At 35.1% G+C, this 19,472-nt stretch overlaps 1 protein-coding gene across 1 annotated transcript; it reads left to right on the forward strand.

The window, feature by feature from the left end:
* The first annotated feature begins 1,419 nt into the window (after positions 1–1,419).
* SLC25A46 (solute carrier family 25 member 46) lies at positions 1,420–19,131 on the forward strand. The gene is made up of 8 exons (XM_045565627.1): positions 1,420–1,837; positions 4,340–4,382; positions 5,687–5,744; positions 8,221–8,298; positions 10,044–10,144; positions 13,293–13,349; positions 14,543–14,600; positions 17,538–19,131. Exons 1-8 carry the CDS (start codon positions 1,549–1,551, stop codon positions 18,114–18,116), a joined length of 1,263 nt encoding a protein of 420 aa, XP_045421583.1. The 5' UTR covers positions 1,420–1,548; the 3' UTR covers positions 18,117–19,131.
* The last annotated feature ends 341 nt before the right edge of the window (positions 19,132–19,472 follow it).

Genomic DNA, 19,472 nt, shown 5'->3' on the forward strand with positions numbered 1-19,472 from the left:
AAAAGTATTTACCTATCATTTTCTTCCAGTATTTAATTTTTCAAAAAATAAAGTAAAAAGACAATATATCACAGCAGATATTTGAAAGTAAGCTGTGAGGTAGGGCTTTTATTGTTTTGTTTCCCCCCTCAACTGGTTCTCCAGTTGCTCCTCCTTTCAACAATTCATCTTTTCTCCACCGATGTGGATGTGAAATTGAGAGATGCCACTGTTTTTATATTATAAGTACATAAACACACTTACACCATCTGCCCCTCTCCCTTAAAACACAAGGTTAGGACCTGATACAATCCTGTCCTTGAGCCATTCTTAAGGAAAAGAGAAATATTTTTATTGTCATGCCCAGTAACTGATTTGATATTAATTATCCAGTAATTTGGTATTAGTACTTGAGGAAAACTTGATACACTTATCAAGAGACTCAACACCTTTGCCCAAGTCACATCACAACCCAATTTGATTTAAGGGTGTCAATTCACTCAAAGTCAATTATCACTTTAAATCAAGGCTCGCGTCTAGAAGCTTGAGAACAGTATAGGGTTCTTTTCTGAAAGCCCTCGGAATCCTGAGCGTTCGGTAGGGAAAAAGAGACACAGGAAGAACCCATGGAAGCCTCTGTCAGATCTAGGAAGAGAGACTCTGCCCTAAAAGCCCATGGAGCTAACGAAAACAGGTAGTAGCGGACTCTCTGCAGAAATCCTCTCAGTTCAATGTTTTAGGGGTCTCGATTTTGAACGATATCGTTGGGATTTCAATACCCTGGGGGATTTAGAAACGCTCAGAAAAATACGACAGAAAACTATAGTCGCTTTGCAGCCTTAGAAAAGTAAAATACTTAATTCTTAACTCCAGGAGAGCCGTTTGTATTAATGTGCGTGGGTTTCTTTCTCGCCGACGTTCACTTGAACTTTTTTAATGCTTGCTCTGGTGGTCCGTAGTACCTTTGGGTTCGCTGGGCGGAACCAGAGCTCTCAATAATTCTCTCCAAAACCCTAAGTGCAGAAGACAAAACTGGACGGAACGTCACTAACAACGCACAACACTAACCTCTACAAGCTCCCTTAAGACAGGCGAGATACCAGGTACCAGGGAAAATTAGGTCTGGGGAGTCGCAGCGGGGCGGGTCATTCCTAGCGGCGTCCTCAGTGGGTCAGCTCCACTCGCGCGTTCTAAACGCTCTCGAGGAAGCATCTATTTGACCTCCTCCCATCCGCTCCGCATTCCTACCTCAGTTCCCTTTCCGGAATCTCTTCGGTACCCTATAACCATATTCCCACCTCCTGCCTAATCACAGCGAAGTTTTAAGAGATGGCCCTAGGTTCCTGCGGCGTCTCCCTAGCAACTGTGCCTATTAACAGTCGCCGGAAGAGGCTTCGATCACGTGATCCACAGGACTTCCGTGTTTCCAATGTGACTTCCGGTTGTCAGAATTCCCCCCAGACGCGGCTGCCGCGGCGTCAGAGAGGGGGAAGCTGTGTGGCCTTAGGTCGCCGTCGCCCGGGTGTTGGTGGGCTCCGGGTGGGCTCGCGTCATCCTGCCCTGGCTGCGATGCATCCGCGGCGCCCCGACGGGTTTGATGGCTTGGGCTACCGGGGTGGTGCCCGGGACGAGCAGGGTTTTGGCGGCGCTTTCCCAGCAAGGTCCTTCAGCTCCGGGTCGGACCTGGGCCACTGGGTGACGACTCCCCCAGACATCCCCGGCAGCCGCAACCTGCACTGGGGCGAGAAGAGCCCGCCCTACGGAGTGCCCTCCACCTCCACCCCGTACGAAGGCCCCGCAGAGGAGCCCTTTTCCGGCGGCGGCGGCGGCGGCGGCAGCGTGCAGGGGCAGAGCAGTGGTGAGGGGTTGGGGACTAAGGCAGGGGTGGGTGGGGGCCGGAGCCTCGGCTCGTGCCTTGCAGACCCAGAAGCCGTGCGGAGGGTCCCGCCTCTGGTCCCTTCTCAGCCTGTCGTGCGCCACACCCTCTGCCCTCCTTTCGTCCTCAGCCCGTGAAGCGGGCCTCCCCCCGTCTCACGCAAACCTATGTTATGGGATCGCCTCCAAAAAAGACATCTGCCTTAGCTATGGGGTGCATGATAGGAATTTTTAGGTGTTTTGGCGTCTGAATCCGTGGCCTGAGTCACGGAAGAAGGAGGCTGGATTATTTACCAATACCTAATTCAGGCAGCTGTATTTTCTAGATTTAATTAATCTATTTATTTGTAGCTTTGTGTACTGGAAAGGGAAGCTTTTGGCATAGGCAGATTTGGGTTCAAATTTGGCCTTGGCACTCCTAAACTGAACGACTTTCTTAACCTCTGTGAGCCCTCAGTTTTCTCAGTTTTGGATGTATAGAATAACTGATAGGTTTTTTTTTTTTTTTTGCAAGTATTAAATAAAATGAATTGTGAGTAATGCCTAGTACAGTATGGGACAGATAGTAAGTAGGCTAAAAGAAATTAGTTTCCTTCCTTTTTGATCACAGGAGTTGTATCTGATTTTTAGATACCCAGTCTAGAAATTTTCCTCTCTAATTTTTCCTTCTGTTTTCCTTCTTCTGACCTGAAAACTACACTTAGAAACACTGATACAATTTCAATATAGTACTTTGGAGTCAAAGCATAATTATTCTCAATAGGATGTTGGAAGACTTGTGTTTAAATTGCAACACTGCATGATCCTTTTTATTCATAAAATATTCATATTTTCAAAATCCTTTTATTCATAAAATTTAAATTAAGGGCTGCCTCTTTCCAGGAATTGTTAAAATAATAGATTAATTATATTATTAAATATATTATGGACGTCTGCTTTATTCTCATTTCCTCAATTTTGACTTGGAAGTACAATAATATTTGATTTGCATTAATTGGGAGAAATAGACTTTAAGGATTATCTAGTGAGCAAATGAAGATATGAAGGAGGATCAATGATTTATCCAGTGTTATACAATTAGCTTTTTGAGTCTTAACAAGTTTTCTTTCCATCGTGTCATGCTGTCCTAGAAGAATAGTGGAAAGGTTTTGTAAGTTATGAATTAAATAATTCAAAATGCATATACAATTGCTACAGAGTTAAGTAAAGTTTATGTTTTTATCTTTTCATAAGTTAATGCTTTGATGGTTATAATGAGGAGGCACTCATTAACAAAACCAGGGGTTTATTTTGTAGTCCTTAACAGGTGGGTGAATGTAACTTACACAGTTACAACAGTAAACTTTCCTAACACCTTCCAGAAAATGTCGGCGACATTTGGGAATGATCTATGCACACAAAAAGGGCAAAAGTTGAAAAAAGGAAAGACTTAACTGAGCAAAAGAACTTTCTATCTGGCTTGTACATTTGTCCAAGGTGAACCACATGGTTTTCCCAGGAACATGCTTATATGGCTTTGTTATGACTGAAAGGGAATAGTGGGGGTATTGCTTCATTTGAAAGAGGTGAGGGGTAAGAGAAAGAATTGTCCCTTGTGACTATTAAAGTTAAAATTCTAGTTAGTTGATTTTCTAGTCTCCTGGGATTGTGGGAGTTCACCATTATGACTTTGAGTTCCTTAGTCAAGGAGAAAGACTTTTCTCTTTTGACATATGCATAGGAATGTTTTCAGCTGTGAACTTTTCCATTAATATTAGAGAAATGCTATCAGCAGTATTAATAGCACATATATATCCATGACCTATCCCTATTAATTCAATAGCTACTATCAAACTATTTAAAGCTTGAGAAGATAGGGAAGAAGGGAGTTGTAGCTAGCCATTTGGGTTACCCTTAGTACTCTGTCAAATTAAAGCAACTATTGGTTTAACAAGGTGGTTTCTATCAATAACAGGGAATAACTAGTTTTATAGCATGGGAGGTAAAGTTGGTGTAAATTTCAGTCAGGGCCATCTATAGAAAAATTTTTTTCTGATTTCAATCAGAAATTGAAAACTGGTAGCCCTTAGGTTCTATCTGCATACTTGTTTGATTTGGCTCATACAGTGTTTCAACACTTTTTGAAATAGCTGGCCAATACTTAGAAATTAGAAGATTTTACATAAAAATGAGAATATCCTTTTTGAAAAATCACAACCTAGAAACCCGTGGCCCACAGTCCCCTATGGCAGCAATGAGTTGGAGCTCAAGAGAGTTGTGCCTTTAAGAGTCTAAGCCTTGCAACTTGCCACAAGCCCCAGCAGAGGCCTTCATTCATTTATTTATTTTTTCCTTCATTCATTTAAATGATCTCTCTGTGCCCTATGACAATTGACCTTGACTTTGAAGTTTAACCAAACAGCATGTTCATAAAAGAAAATAATTTTTTTGTTTTCACAGTAATCCTAAATATTGGTTATGAGTAATCTTATTCCTTTTATTTTAGAACAGTTGAATAGATTTGCTGGATTTGGTATTGGACTTGCAAGGTAATGTTTTATCTAAAGATTTTTTTTAAAGTTTTTATTTAGTTTTCTTCTGTAATTTATAACATGAAATGATTAGTATTGCTTCCTTAGGTTGTTTCTTTGAAACAGCAGGTTAAATATTGAATAATATTTTGCAGAAAAAATGATCATTATTTAAAATCTATAACTTGATTTTTTTTCTAGAAAGGGTAGAGACTAGTCATTCAATTTTATAAACACAAAGTAATTTTGTAATGAATATTGTAACAACTTCCATGGATCTGTTCAAAGAATAAAATCTAATTGATCTTACCTACCTCCCCAGGCCAAAAAGTAATTGTGCATTGAGCCTTCTGTCTAAACATTTGAATGCTAACAAGATATTTAGCAGTACAGAGTCTAGATTTTGCTTATAATCAGCCTTTGGTCATCAGCATTTTTTTTTTATCTCTAATGATCATTTTGTTTAAGGAAAGCCTTTAGTCTTGATTATTGTGATCTTTAGTGAATACCAGTTTCAAAAACATTGAAATTGTACAAGGCTTACATTTCATGCCACAATGACCATCATCTTTTAAACATTTTAACCAAGAGAAAAGAGCTTATTTGCATAATTAAACCTGAGGATGTTAATGTCACTATAAATAAAATCAGTTTTCCATTCTGCTTTCTGCTAGAGTTATTTTTTAGCCTCCCTGTTTACATTTAAAGCTTTTGTTCATTTGATAGAGTATTAATATATGTGAATGTGTGTGTGCCTGTATGTGTGTCACTCTTAGAGCATAAACCCACAGCTATAATTATTTTGTGGGGAATATTCTCAAACGAAATATTTGTTACTTAAAATAGCCAATTAACATGATCATTTAAAATCTTATAACTTAAGTGCAAAGTACATCAAAACCAAAATTTTTAGAATAGAGTTCATGAGGAACAAATGGCTCTGCTGATAGAAACTTTGTTCTTAGGACATTTTCTGAAAGAAATAGAAGTTAAATGACAGTGATGCCATTAAATATGCCATTTCCCACATCAAATGTACAGAGATCTAGTTTCGTCTTTATAGATAAGACTATTTGGTATTATTTCTCTTATTTACTAGTTTACAGATCTAGTTTCTTTTCTTCCCATATTGAATTTGTTTTTGGTGGAATCGTTTGCAAACATGTCTAGATATTTAAAATAATCCATTTATGTCTTTGAAGAATGGAGGACATGAAATAATGCATGATTGTTTAGGCAGGAATAATTTCATGATACATATATGTTATAAATTAAATTTGTCTCTGTATAGACACATATATACATAAATTATTTTTATATAGTCTCTTCACAGAAAATGTACTGGCCCATCCTTGCATTGTTCTACGTCGCCAATGTCAGGTAAATGTATTTCTGTGACCTTCTGAAACAATAATCGTAACCTTGATTTGAAGTGCAGAACGCAGATAAATGACATGAAACTTTGTAACCATTATTCCGTATGAGATGTTCCAAAATCTTTATTAGTTCTCAAACTTTTTGGTCTCAAAATCTCTTTAAAGTCTTAAAAATTATTGAAATTCCCAAACAACTTTGGTTTATGTGGGTCATATTTGTTGATATTTACCATATCAGAAATTAAAGTTTTAATTCTCTATGCAATTCATTAAAGTAATAAACTCATTAGATATTAAGATGAATGACATTTTTATGAAAAATAACTATTTTACATTTTTGCAAATGTCTTTAATGTCTGGCATAAGAGACAGCTTCTGCAGTCACTCCATTGCAAAATGTTGTTTTTGAAAGAAACAAGAAAGTCCAGCCTTGTATACATATGTAGTTGAAAACAGGAGTGTTTTATGTCCTTTCCAGATGATTGTGAGCATTCTTTGAAATTACAGCAAAACTCACTAAGTGGTAGTTTTTTAAAGGTTATTTACAATGTAAAATCTGAAACTATATTAATGAACTTTTTATACTTTGTCCATTAATCTGTACTGCATCTTGAATGGATATTTTACTCATGCATGATTCTGTGTCATTGTGCACGGTTATTTGAAAAATAATGATTCACTGAGTATAGATCTGCCAGATGTTAAGGAATTTGATTAGAAAATATCAAAAATCATCTTTATTAAAAACACTACTGATCTCATGAGAAAAGTCTTTAAGTATTGGTAGCTCTTGATGGTGGATATAGATTTTCCAAAATTCTGATTTTTACTTGAAAATTCAAATTTATTGTTGACAATAGTCATTTTTTTTAAAAATCAACAAGCTCACTTTGTTCACTTTTTTTTTTTTTTTTTGAGACAGAATCTCCTTTTGTTGCCCGGGCTAGAGTGAGTGCTGTGGCGTCAGCCTAGCTCACAGCAACCTCAAACTCCTGGGCTTAAGTGATCCTACTGCCTCAGCCTCCCGAGTAGCTGGGACTACAGGCATGCGCCACCATGCCCGGCTAATTTTTTCTATATATATATATTTTTTTTTAGTTGTCCAGGTAATTTGTTTCTATTTTTAGTAGAGATGGGGTCTCGCTCAGGCTGGTCTTGAACTCCTGACCTCGAGCGATCCACCCGCCTCGGCCTCCCAGAGGGCTAGGATTACAGGCGTGAGCCACCGCGCCCGGCCAACACTTTGTTCATTTTTAAGAGCATCTCATTTCCAAGTATGAGTAGCTATAGTCTGTCAGTGAGTTTCTCAAGCAAAAATGATGTTCCATGAAAAAAGTGGCTAGATCAGCTTGCAATTCCATCATGCTAATACAAATGCTTTCTTTATGGCAGCCATCTTACTCCCTTATGCAACACACAGGATATTGATTAGATGATGTGTACTCAGGTCAAGGTTTCATAAAATTAACATTTTTTACTGCTTCATTAAGGGTATTCTTACATGAAGGTTGCTTTTTTCCTTCCTATTAGTGAGGTGGAAAATACAATAATCACAAAAATATAGTTTGATGCCTACTGCCTTGATTTGGACTAAGGAGCTAGCAGTTTTATCCACCATGACTTTTGCACCATTAGTGAAAGTGTCAACATAATGAAAAAGGCACATGATGCCTTAGTATAATTAAGAAAACAATTTTGAATTTTTTGATCCCCTGAGAGGGTTATGGGCCCCTCAGAGGCCAGTGGACTACACTATGACAAACTCTGCTGTAATATAACTTATCTTCCTTGCAAAGTAATTTTTCCCATATTTGTTTGGTGTTAAGAGTTTAAAACAATATAAATCATTACAACTTACTTTGTTTATGCTTAGCATCAAAAAATATGTATAGATAAATAACCATTTAAATAACATTGATAGTGTACATGCCCCAGAACAGTGTATTTCAGATATATATTTTACATTGTAATATTATATTGTGATCCAGTGTATATATACATAAATAACAAATGTATTATTTAGAAATGTTTTATGAAATAATACATTAGAATGTATGATCATTCTAATATTTTTCTTTTTTATTATTTCACACAATAAATATTGTTTTGATCCCCTTTAGTTGATACCATAATTTATCAATTGATTGCACCCTATAGTTTGAGAATGCTTGGCTAAAATGAGCATGAGTTGGGAGATGTAATTCAATTGTTTAGGGCAATACAAATATCAAACAACAAGATCCTCTTGACTATATAGTCTACATTACTGTGTATATTATGCATTGGTCTTCAGATTGTATTTATATAACCATATATACTGTAGTTTTAATAGGTTACTTAAAGCACTTTCAAGAGTAATTTTGCTTATGTATAATTTATATTGACTTTAGAATTGAACTTTTGTTTATGCTACAATTCCACTATGTATCTTTCATGGCCTTGTTCTTTGGACAAAACAATATGAAATACCTTTTCTACAGGTTAATTACCATGCGCGGCATTATCATCTCACTCCATTTACAGTCATCAATATCATGTACAGCTTCAACAAAACTCAGGTGAGAATTAGTCTATAGATTCTATTAAAGATATATATAATATGTATCATTAGGCTTAGTAATAATTAAAGCAAGAATGATTTTAATTTGTTTATTAAAAATAGCTTAATTGTTGTAGTAAAACTAATGTGGCATAATGATATCTTTTTGATTCTTCCAAAATTTCACTTAGTTAATTTAGCAAAACTACAAAGAGCTATGCTAAGCTCTAAGAACACAGCAACAGGTAAGAAGATGTCTCTGCTATCAAGAGGCTTATAGTTTAGTCAGGGAGACAAAAACTTAAACAGAAGATTGTGGTGCAGTAAGAAAAATACACTGTTAACAAGTCCAGAATGCTATCAGAGTACAGAAGAGAGATGCCTTGTCAGAATTGGGATTGGGCACAGGGTTATGGCTAGGAAAAACTTTGGGAAAAGGGACACCTGAGTTTTATACTTACTATCAAGAAGTCTTAGTTTTTCATGATGAGGGTAGAGAAAAGGTTTTTTAAGTAGATATGCAAAGACAGAAGAGAAGGAGGGATTGTAATGTTTGGGAATGGATTTAAAGCAATACAATGGGAGCTTAGAGCAGGGGTTGAAGAGTAAGAGAAAGATGAAAAGGTAGCTAGAGACCTAAGCAAGATCTAGATCATAGAGTGCCTTCTAAAAACCGCACACCTGATCTTAAAAGCTATAAGAGTACCATTGAAGATGTTTTAGCAGTGACCAAAGTATTTTGAACAAACTTGGGTTGTTTGGCAAATATCCTTCAAAATTTAAAATTTACATATTCTCTGACTACTAATTTCACTTCTAGGAACTTATCCCACATAAATACGCACATATATATGCAAAAATGTATATGCAGGGATGTCATTTTGGCATTGTATACAATAGATTGGAAATGATTAAATGTCCATCAAGAGGGTACTAGTAAAATAATTTTGGTATATTTATATGGTAAAACACCACATAGCCTGTAAAAATAAGATGTGTACTGTACGTACTAATATGGAATGATCTCTGGGATATTTTTTGTGGTTCAAGATAGTACCACCTGTTAAAAATGAACAAAACGTTACTATAACTATACATACACTCAGAGATATACTTGTATGTGCCTGCATAATGTTTGGAGGATAAATAAGAAACTGCTGCTAAGGGACTGGGATGCAAAGGGGGCAAACTTTTCACATGATACCCTATTGCATCTTTTCAATTGTACCATATCTGTGTGTTATTTATTAATAACATAGATAAATAGGAATAGGAATATCACATGGTATCATGGAAAGGGGCAAGACTAGAGACGGTGGAACTGTTGTAGTCAAATTGATATAAAGTAAATGGTGTAAAGATGGAGAAAAGAGCATGGGTTTGTATGATACTAAGGGAGTAGAATTAATAGAACTTGATTAATTAAATAGAAAGAGTGAGAGAAAAGTGTTCTCTGTATATATGATTTGAACACTAGGATGATGAAGTTGCTATCTAGGAAGATAGGAAATACAGCAGAGAAAGAAAGAATTGGTGTGGTTTGAGTGGGTATCATTGGGTTAAGTTATGGATATGTAAATTTTAAGATACCTATGTATTGTCCAAAGGACAGTCCTAGTAGGGAGTTGAATATACAGATACTAGAGTTACTTAAAAAATTAAATTAATCATTAGGGGTATTTAATTCAATATCAAGTTTTGTTAAGATCCTTTGTTTTATATTGAGATATTAATAGAAATAACACTAAATTTTATTTGTTTTAGGGACCAAGAGCCCTATGGAAAGGAATGGGAAGTACATTTATTGTCCAGGGAGTCACACTTGGAGCAGAAGGCATAATTAGTGAATTCACACCTTTGCCAAGGTACCTTTTTGGCATTTCTTCAATCTTTATACTAAGTTTTAATAAAATATAGTTTCTGAAATACTTTGAATCTGAAAACTTAAGTGGCTAAAAGAAGAAACAGTATAAAATTAATTAATCATATCTTACTGAATTAGTATGTGATAAAGAAAATTCTTCTTGGTCTAGTATCTACTGAGATATCTTTCAGCTGCTACTGCTATATGCCAGCAGCTGCCAACTAAGGAGCAAATACGAGTATGTGAGCCATCCCTGTTCTTTAAGTATTCAGTTTGGTGAAGGAGACACATTGTAAGCAAGTTACACGGGGTGATTTGTGCTATAATTAAACCCCTTTCAGAGTTCAGGGGACACTTTGTCTGGAGTTACTGACAAAGATTTCAGAAAAATAACTGAAATCTGAGCTAGATCTTGAATTATGAATAAGAATTGACTTGGCGGAGAAGGTAATCGTTCCAAGAAGAGGTAAAACCTGCACAGGCGTGGGGAATCTGCGGCCTTGGGGCCACATGTGTCCTTCTGGATCCTTGAGTGTGGCCATTTGACTGGATCCAAATTTTAAAGAACAAATCATTTTATTAAAAGGGGTGTAGCAGAGAAAGATGAATCTTTTCTTGCCTCCTTTGGTGCTTAAAAAAGAACGATCTTGAAATCAGAAGGCTGCATGTTCCCCACCCCTGTGAAGTGTTTGATTAAAGTGTGATTGTGCCTTTGTAAGGTTTTATTCTGTATGAGTTTGGGAGTCTAAGATTTCTTTTTTGTTTCTTTATTTAATATATAGGTGTTTTACTCAAGGATATACTCAAGTGGCAGTGTAAAAAAAAAAATTGACTGCTATAGACAGACATGTGGAGAGTAATCTAGACCATACTGAGAAGGTTCTGAACTATGGAACAGAACAGAAAAGAGTGAGCTGGATAGATATTTCTGAAGTGTAGTTGATGGTAGCTTATGTTAGCTTGAGAATGGGGGTATGAGAAAATGAGTTGTCAGCAGTAACTGAGATTTCTAGATTGAAAAACATTACCCAAAATGGAGAATTCATGAAAAAGTTGGAGTAGGGGAGAAGATAAGAAATTTAACTTTCAGTAAATGAAGTTTGAGGAGATTCTTGCAAAATATTGAGGGGGACACGTCTAATAGGTGGTTGGAACCGTGGATCAGTGTCTTAGAGAAAATTTGAAGCAGGGGCATAGCTTTCAGTGTAGTGGCATAAAAGTAGCAGTTGAAGCATTAGAGTGGAAGAAATCACCTCAAGGGAAACTGTGGAAGTAAGTTTTATCCATTTTATAAAATAGTAGAGAACAGATATAAGGAAGAGTCTCAAAAAATTTTTTTGATACTTGGTTCTAAGTCTCCCTTTCTCTTCTTTTATATTAATGATCTTTAAGAATTGGCAGTAGTGATTAGAATTGTATTTAAAGGGGAGGTAGCCCAATCTTTACAGAAATACAGGTCACAGACTCATCTGTTTATGACAGTTTTATGCTTAAAATAAATGTCATAATAACCTGTGGTAATACTTTCTAAGCCCATGAGTAATAGCAGCACCAAGATGATTTACAAAGCATATAGCATGTTTTGTTTTATAATCATAAGTAATTGTAAGATGGGAGGCCTAATCTGTTTTTTACATTTTCAACTTAATTCATGAATATCATTTCAGTGACATTTTCTGTGTTGTTCGGGTCAAGTAAGTTTCATAGTAATAATTTAATCAGAATTTGACCCAGAAGGCTCTCTAAGGTCTTAGAAATCAGGGGTGATCATTTTGTTGTTGAAAAAGTCTCTGCATACATTTCATTCTCTTAGAAAAGTGTAGGAAGGTTTATATACTACCCATGCTATAATTGTACTGAGTTTGTTTTTAGGGCACTTACCTTATTAGTGTCTTTAATTTTCTTCACCTTTTTAATATAAAATATATCTATTCCTTTATATTCTTTTGTTTTTTCATATTCATTCATTTCAAATAGAAAACATTTTTCAAGGTTCTTGCAGTAGCCCTGATAAAATGAGTGCCAATTCCCCCAGGGGAGCTGGTGGCAGCAAGTGTCACCTTTGTTTTGCACTTCCCTTTCTGTTTTGTCTCTATTCCCTCTACCTTTCCATTTTTTTTCTATCTTCGTATTTTCCCTTTTATTCTCCTTAGTCTTCTCTCCTTTTTGACTTTTCTCATGGTAGAACTTTCTCCCCTTTTTTCCGTCTTGTTCTGTTTCAGCTTGCCTGTGTTTTTTCCTGGTTTCCAAAGATAACCTAAATAGCAGAAAGCACAGTTCTAGACCTTGGTTCCAGACATGGCATTTTGCCTGTTTCTTTTGAACACGTCCCTGTGATCTTTTCAACCCTCATTTTTCTCATCAGTAAAACAAATGCAGTGATACTTGTTGCACTCGTCTCACGGTATTCCTTCTTGTATCAAATGAGATGAGAGGCAGTGCAGGCAGAGAGTATAGCCCAGAGTTTAGAACCTAGTTCCACACTAGTTAGTTGTATGGCTTTGGGTAAGTTATTAACCGTCTCTGATCCTATTTCCTCATCTATGAGATAGGGATAATAGAGTCATTGTAAAGATTAGAAATAATTCATGCAAAGCACTTTACACAGTGCCTGGCATATAGTAGGTGCTCAAAAAGATAATAGAATATAATAGTGGCCACAAAATTAATGTCATTGTAATAAGGCACTTTGGAAATTAGGTTATTACACAAATGTAATGTGTCATTCTATATTATAGTTACTTAATTTTGTTTTGTTTTAAAATTCTCATTCTTACGTACTTTGTAGAGCCTTTTTTTCTATCCTGTGCCTTGTTTCCCTCTCCTTTCCCCATCCATTCTCTCTTTTTTAACCTATCATTTTTATGTGTTCCTTTAATTTTTCATCATGTTCATTTTTATAGTAAGCTGTAGCTCTTCCTCCTGTCAGCCCCTTCTGTCAGCACACACAAAACACCTTGTATGTTTTTTCTCTCTCTCCACATCACCACAGTTGTTCTATGCTGTGATCCCAGAAAAGGCAAATGTTCATTATTAGAATATATTTCTCCTACAAATTAAAAAAAACTGGCAACCTTTTTGAAAATTGGGCTAATTCAAAATGGTTTTCAATAACATGGCTTTTTGTTTTATTTAAATTTATGTTTTAGAGAGATTTTACACAAATGGAATCCTAAACAAATAGGAGAACACCTTCTACTGAAATCGTAAGTATCAAAAAATAGTATTTGTATTGGAAATTTACCTTAACTTTTAGAGTAGTAGAACTGGAAAAAAACATCTTATTAAATATGGTGAAGGAAATTAGAGCGGTAAAATGTTTGTAGGACTAGAACTTCAGAGGACAAGTAACAGAGTTTAGGAATAAATCCGGATATACATATCATCTTTAAAATAAATCTTACTATTGAAAAGCTGGAATCACAGCCTAATATTTTTGTGTGTTTTCCGGTAGCAAAGATCTTTAACTTATTTAACCCAAATTTCCAAGAAAATGATTATTATTATTTTGTTACTGATGAGAAACACAAATTTATTTGTATGGTAATGAGCAAACCCAAAAAACCTTAGTAACGTTAAAATGTAATCCTAAAGGCACTTAGTAATTTTACAGCAGTAACCCATTTTTGTAGATTAGAATTTTATTCTTCACTTTTTAATTTTTTTTGAAGATTGTGAATTGGAAATTCCCCAGCTTGCTGGCTCCCTCAATGGGACATTCTAGCACATTATTACTTAGTGATGTTCCATTCACCTTGAAAACTACTACTTGCCAGGACCTGGCCCATAAGGGTTAGGTAAGTCCCACCTTGATACTATTTTAAATAACTATATTTTGCAGGCTTGCAAAGTTGTAATATTACTATGTCTAAATATTGATGATAGGAAACAACTTTGCAAAGCTGTGCAATATTGTTTTTTAATAATAACAGGGGACTTCACTCACCGTAGAAGGCTGGCTTAGTTCTGCTGGATGGGAATTCTGGGAATAGATAATGATAATAGGATAATAGCAGAAAAGTATACTTATTCAAATATCACTAAAAAGGCAAGCTACAGAATGGATCCCTCAAACTAAGTTTTAAGTATTAAATTTATAACTGCATTAGCTATGTCCAGGTAGATGTACAATGAATCATAAATGGGCCTGCATTTCATTGGTTTAAAGTGAAATCTATTTTCTTTGCAGGCTGTCCTTTGTGTTATTATTAATATTTGATTTTTTTTGTTTCTTTTGAATAAAGCATCCTATGTTACAGATCTCTGAAGTTAATATCTTTAGACCATAGGTATTAATAGTTGGAAACCTTAAAAAAAATCATTCTGGCTTGAATATGTTAAAAATTTAGTATAAGTATCTTGTTTCACTCTACTGATAAATTTGTTTTAATTTCTACAGCCTAACTTACATAGTGGCAATGCCATTTTATTCAGCAAGTCTAATTGAAACAGTACAGGTAAGCTGTATTTTTATTGTCCTTTTTTTTAGTTAAATATATTTTTTGGGATATTTAATATATTGTGTATGTCTTATTGTTTAGCAGAACATTTTAACACAGTGTCCTTTTAAAATGTTTCTTTCCCAGATACCACACATATATCACACATGGCTGGTGTGTATATTTCCATTACAAACTTAGGTCACACTTCTAGTTTTAATTATTTTCATCCTTCTCATAGGCAACTGTACTCTTCATTCATGTATCTCACAACCCAGCCTATGACTTGTTCTGAATACAAAGAATCTATATTAACTTTTTAAGGCCCTATGTACAATTCAGATGGTGACGTCTTATGATAGGATAGTAAATAATTAGCTGAGCATAACATGATAGACAGTCATTTTAACAAGCAGCAGGTTGTTCCAGTAGGTAGTTTACTAACAACATTCTTTTTAAATATATACATTAATGAACATTTGATACTAATGACGTGGTAAGTACTACAAAGCTAAAGCAATTTTCAGCTAGTGTTTCCAATTTTGTTTGCTTGTTTTACCATTTCTAACCACATGGTGGCACTTCAATTACATTGAATTAAGTGTCAGACCCTTCCTACACTTAAAACTGTAAGGTAAGGGTAGTTTTAGCTGGTGAACTATTGTACATCTGTCTTCTATTTCCAATATCAGACCCTCCAGCATATTTTTACCTCATTATGTCCAAGTGCCACTTCTCTGTAAAATCCCCACTAGATCAGCCTTCCCTTTTCTAATTACTCTTTTCCACTTTAGTTTTTCTGGCCCCATCATTAACTTTGATTGTTTTTATTGGTGTTGTTAGAACTAATTTCTGTTAACTGAAGTTAATGTCTTGTGACCCAAATAATTCTTTGCTTTCCCTTTTGCATTTGGCATTGTGTTAAATAAATGATATAACCTTTTTATGACACTATAGAATTTACAGAATCATCACTCTATGAGATATCCTAAAGATAAGGAAAAAAGAGCAGGAAAATAGTTACTTAAGGAAAAACAATGAAGCTGCGTGATTTACTGGGGGAAAACAAGTTTTAGCTTAAGAAAGACCCTTATCAGAATCACATTTCTCTGCTTAAATTAGATCTGCTGCTTTAGACAAATTTCTTAACCTTTGTAATTTTCTTAATGTTCTCATCCATAAAATGGGAACAGTGTTTTAATAACTGAGCTATAAAAATTAAATGAGTTATTTATGTAAATGCCCAGCTTACTGTGGGATATGGTTTTTTCTGTGTATGTTTTTTTTTTTTTCTTTTTGATCCAGTATCTACCCTTGTGTTTCCTGCTACAGGTTCTACCTGCTAACTCTCCTTTTGAATCCTTTTGTCTGCTTTTCTAGAACTCTTTTTTATTTCCTTCTTAGATTTCTACTCTCTTGAACATTGTCTTCATTCAGTAGCCTCTTTACTATACCATTCTTTTATTGTACCCTGTGTCTCAATTTTGGACCCTCTGTTTTTTATCCTGTACTCACTATTCCTGAAGGGACTCATTTACTCACATGAATCATTTTAACTCTAATATTTATGTGAACTAAATCTTTCACCTCAAACTCAACTTATAAAAACAATCTTATCCCTCTGAAAATTAGCTTCCTTTAGGACCTCTTTTCCCTTTCAATTAATGGCAATATTGTTTTCACTCTAAAAACTTAAAACTTTAAGTTTTGTTTTATGAAAGTTTTTGATGTTTACATTTCTTTCATCCTTTATAGTTAATCAGTTCTCGTGCCTTCTTAGTTCTAACTTTAACAAATACCTAAGATTTGTCTGTTTCTCCCCACCATTCTTATCCCTTCTTTACCATATACCCAGCTTATATTATATTCTTTCTTCCTGCTTGATGCTCGGTGATTCTTTGCCCTTCTGGGGAGCTCAGATCTCTTTGAGAACATTGTTTTTCTTGAAAAGTACACATTTGTAAATAGATCTCCTGAAGAACATCTACTGAAGCCCTTAAATATGAACTTCCTAATGATCTATTTCATCATTAAGAACCCTTGTTCTGGTTTCTGCATTTTAAAAGTCCATTCTATGTACTCATGCAAGATTGGTGTCCTTAGGTTGTAATGCTTATGTCCTTTTGCTGATTAAGGATTCATATTGATTCATATTCCCGAAGATCAATTTTAGACTTCTCAGCATGGTATTAAATCAAGGTTTTAATGACTTCACTTTACCTTTTCAACTTACCTTCCTTAACTGCTAAACATTTATTTAGATTTATCAAATAAATCATTGCTGCAGCAAAAGTAGCCTTTTAGCTATTTATTTTCTCCCTACCCATACCTCTTTAATCTGTATCACAAACTTTCTTAATCATATCCCCAAAATTGTAAAAAGATAGACATTGCAAATGATAATAAGATTAACATTTATTGAGTGCCACTGGGTGCCAGGCCTTTTTTATTTAATACAACAACTCTGTGCATAAAAGGTAGGTAGTACTAATTTCCATTTTTATTAAATAGGAAGCTGACACTTAGGAGAAGTTAAGTGACTTACCAATGGTTACATAACCAGTAAGTAATGGAGGCAGGATTTAAACCCATGTTTAAAAACTCTAAGCACTATACTGCCTCCTTAGGCATCAGGTAGTTGTTGCTTTTCCAAACGAGTTCTGAGGAGCTTCTTGAGATGGGGAAACCAGGTGTGTCTACCTCCACATCTCCTTGGTCTCCCTACACCAATAGCAATAGCTCTCAACTTCGCTGCTATCTGTTTTATGAGATTTTATTAAAAAAAAAAAAAAAAGGAAAATCTAATGCCTAGATGACAGCTGAAGTCTGAAAATCATTGTTGTTTTCCCTCTTTAGTCAGTAAAGTAGGATTTGGAAGAAACCTAGAAAGAGTCCCTGTTGTGTGGCAAAATAAGAAAATGTTAAATTTTACTTATTTCATCATTTTTATTTCAGAGTGAGATAATTCGAGATAATGCTGGCATTTTGGAATGTGTTAAAGAAGGAATTGGAAGAGTGATAGGCATGGGAGTGCCTCATAGCAAACGACTTCTTCCGCTTCTGTCCTTGATCTTCCCTACGGTGCTTCATGGAGTTCTTCATTACATCATTAGTTCAGTTATTCAGAAGTTTGTCCTACTGATTCTAAAGAGAAAGACTTACAATAGCCACCTAGCTGAGAGCACTAGCCCTGTACAGAGTATGCTGGATGCTTATTTTCCAGAACTTATTGCTAACTTTGCTGCCAGTCTTTGTTCTGATGTTATACTTTACCCATTGGAAACAGTTTTGCACCGCCTTCACATTCAGGGAACACGCACAATAATTGACAACACAGACCTTGGCTATGAAGTGCTTCCAATTAACACACAGTATGAGGGAATGAGAGACTGTATCAATACCATAAGGCAGGAGGAAGGAGTGCTTGGATTTTATAAAGGGTTTGGTGCTGTTATCATACAGTACACACTGCATGCAGCCGTTTTACAGATTACCAAAATTATTTACTCTACACTTCTTCAAAATAGCGTTTGAGATTAGGTTCCATCACTGGTTAGTCCAGAAGGCATAATCTGGATAATTTACTATGAAATTATGAGGGATAAAAGGGAAATACTGGGGAAAAAATGGATTGGAAAGTGAAATTGCTTACAAAAAAAAAAAAAAGCCTATGCCCATGCTGATTCTCTTGACTTTTCATTTTTTTTAAGGCATAGGTATATATTTTGGATCACAATGCTCCCAAATTTGGAAACTCAATAAAAGTAAATTCAATTCTAGTTAGCAGAACACTCATGCTGAAGTAAAAATGATCCTGGGCAGAAGTAAAACTTTATTATCAAATATAAAATGAAATTTCATAGAGCTGAATCTATTCAAATCATCTGACCTTAATATTTGTCACATGTTTATTTTACCTTCCAGATTGATGTTAGCATATTATCGTTAATACAGTGTAATATCCTTAATACAATCTGGAGGTTTTACTTTTAAGCAAATAAGTTATATCATCATTGAAAAAGAATAAGAGGATTAGATCTGGCAATTTGTAAGCAGGAGATGAAGGGTTTTAAATTGCATTGTCCCTATATAACTATTTTAACGGCTGCATATATGTATTTTACAAAGCCATTTATGTGCACACATGTAACTTGGAATTTCCTTCATCTCTGTAAGTTTTCTATACTTAGGTCAGCTTATTGCATAAAATTAAGTCATGTACTTTCTGCTTGAACATCAAAATACAGCATCAAAAGCCAAGGTACCCAAATGATGTTAAGTCAAATAGAGCATACTTGTCCGTATCCAAACCCAGGATTTCAGTGCCAGAAACTTAAAAATCCGTCATGTTTATAAAGTTTGGTTTGCTTAGCTAGTTGTATGAATTGTCAGGCTAATTTTAGAGCCACTCTTAAGAGAGAATATAAAATAATCATGACAACTATTACTGTTTCCGCATTTACAAATTATGTACTTAAAGGAACCTCATTTGTCTTTCGTTTCTGAATGACTTGTCTTAGAGGAAACAAAATTAAAATTCACCTGGGAATTTGTGCCTCTTACGCACTGTATAGTCATCATTAAATAATGGCTTCAATTTTTATTTTCTTTCAGATTTTACTTAAGGTTTTATTTTCCAAACTAGATATACATAAAGGGAAAAGCAAGTTTTTCTTATCACCTTTTATGTAAATGTGTTTGGATGAATACTGAAAAAAAAAATACAAACCTTAAAAGAAACTTGCCTGTGTGTTTTATGAAGGAGGGGAAAAAGGACATTTCAATAGATAAGCAAAAAAATTATTAATCAGTTTAATAAAAAAATTCTGTCCCTAAATTTAATTTGGTGGATTAAGCTCTTTGTATAGTAAAATGATGTGTTTGATCAAT

This window comes from Lemur catta, chromosome 12 (assembly GCF_020740605.2).
Source record: "Lemur catta isolate mLemCat1 chromosome 12, mLemCat1.pri, whole genome shotgun sequence".
NCBI lineage: Eukaryota > Metazoa > Chordata > Mammalia > Primates > Lemuridae > Lemur > Lemur catta.

Bases quoted from the DNA above. Each gene is read 5' to 3' on its own strand.
- SLC25A46 (XM_045565627.1), top strand. From the start codon at position 1,549: ATGCATCCGCGGCGCCCCGACGGGTTTGATGGCTTGGGCTACCGGGGT. The intron at 5,745-8,220 runs GTAAATGTATTT...CCTTTTCTACAG, and splicing joins TTCTACGTCGCCAATGTCAG to GTTAATTACCATGCGCGGCA. The intron at 13,350-14,542 runs GTAAGTATCAAA...TAATTTCTACAG, and splicing joins GAACACCTTCTACTGAAATC to CCTAACTTACATAGTGGCAA.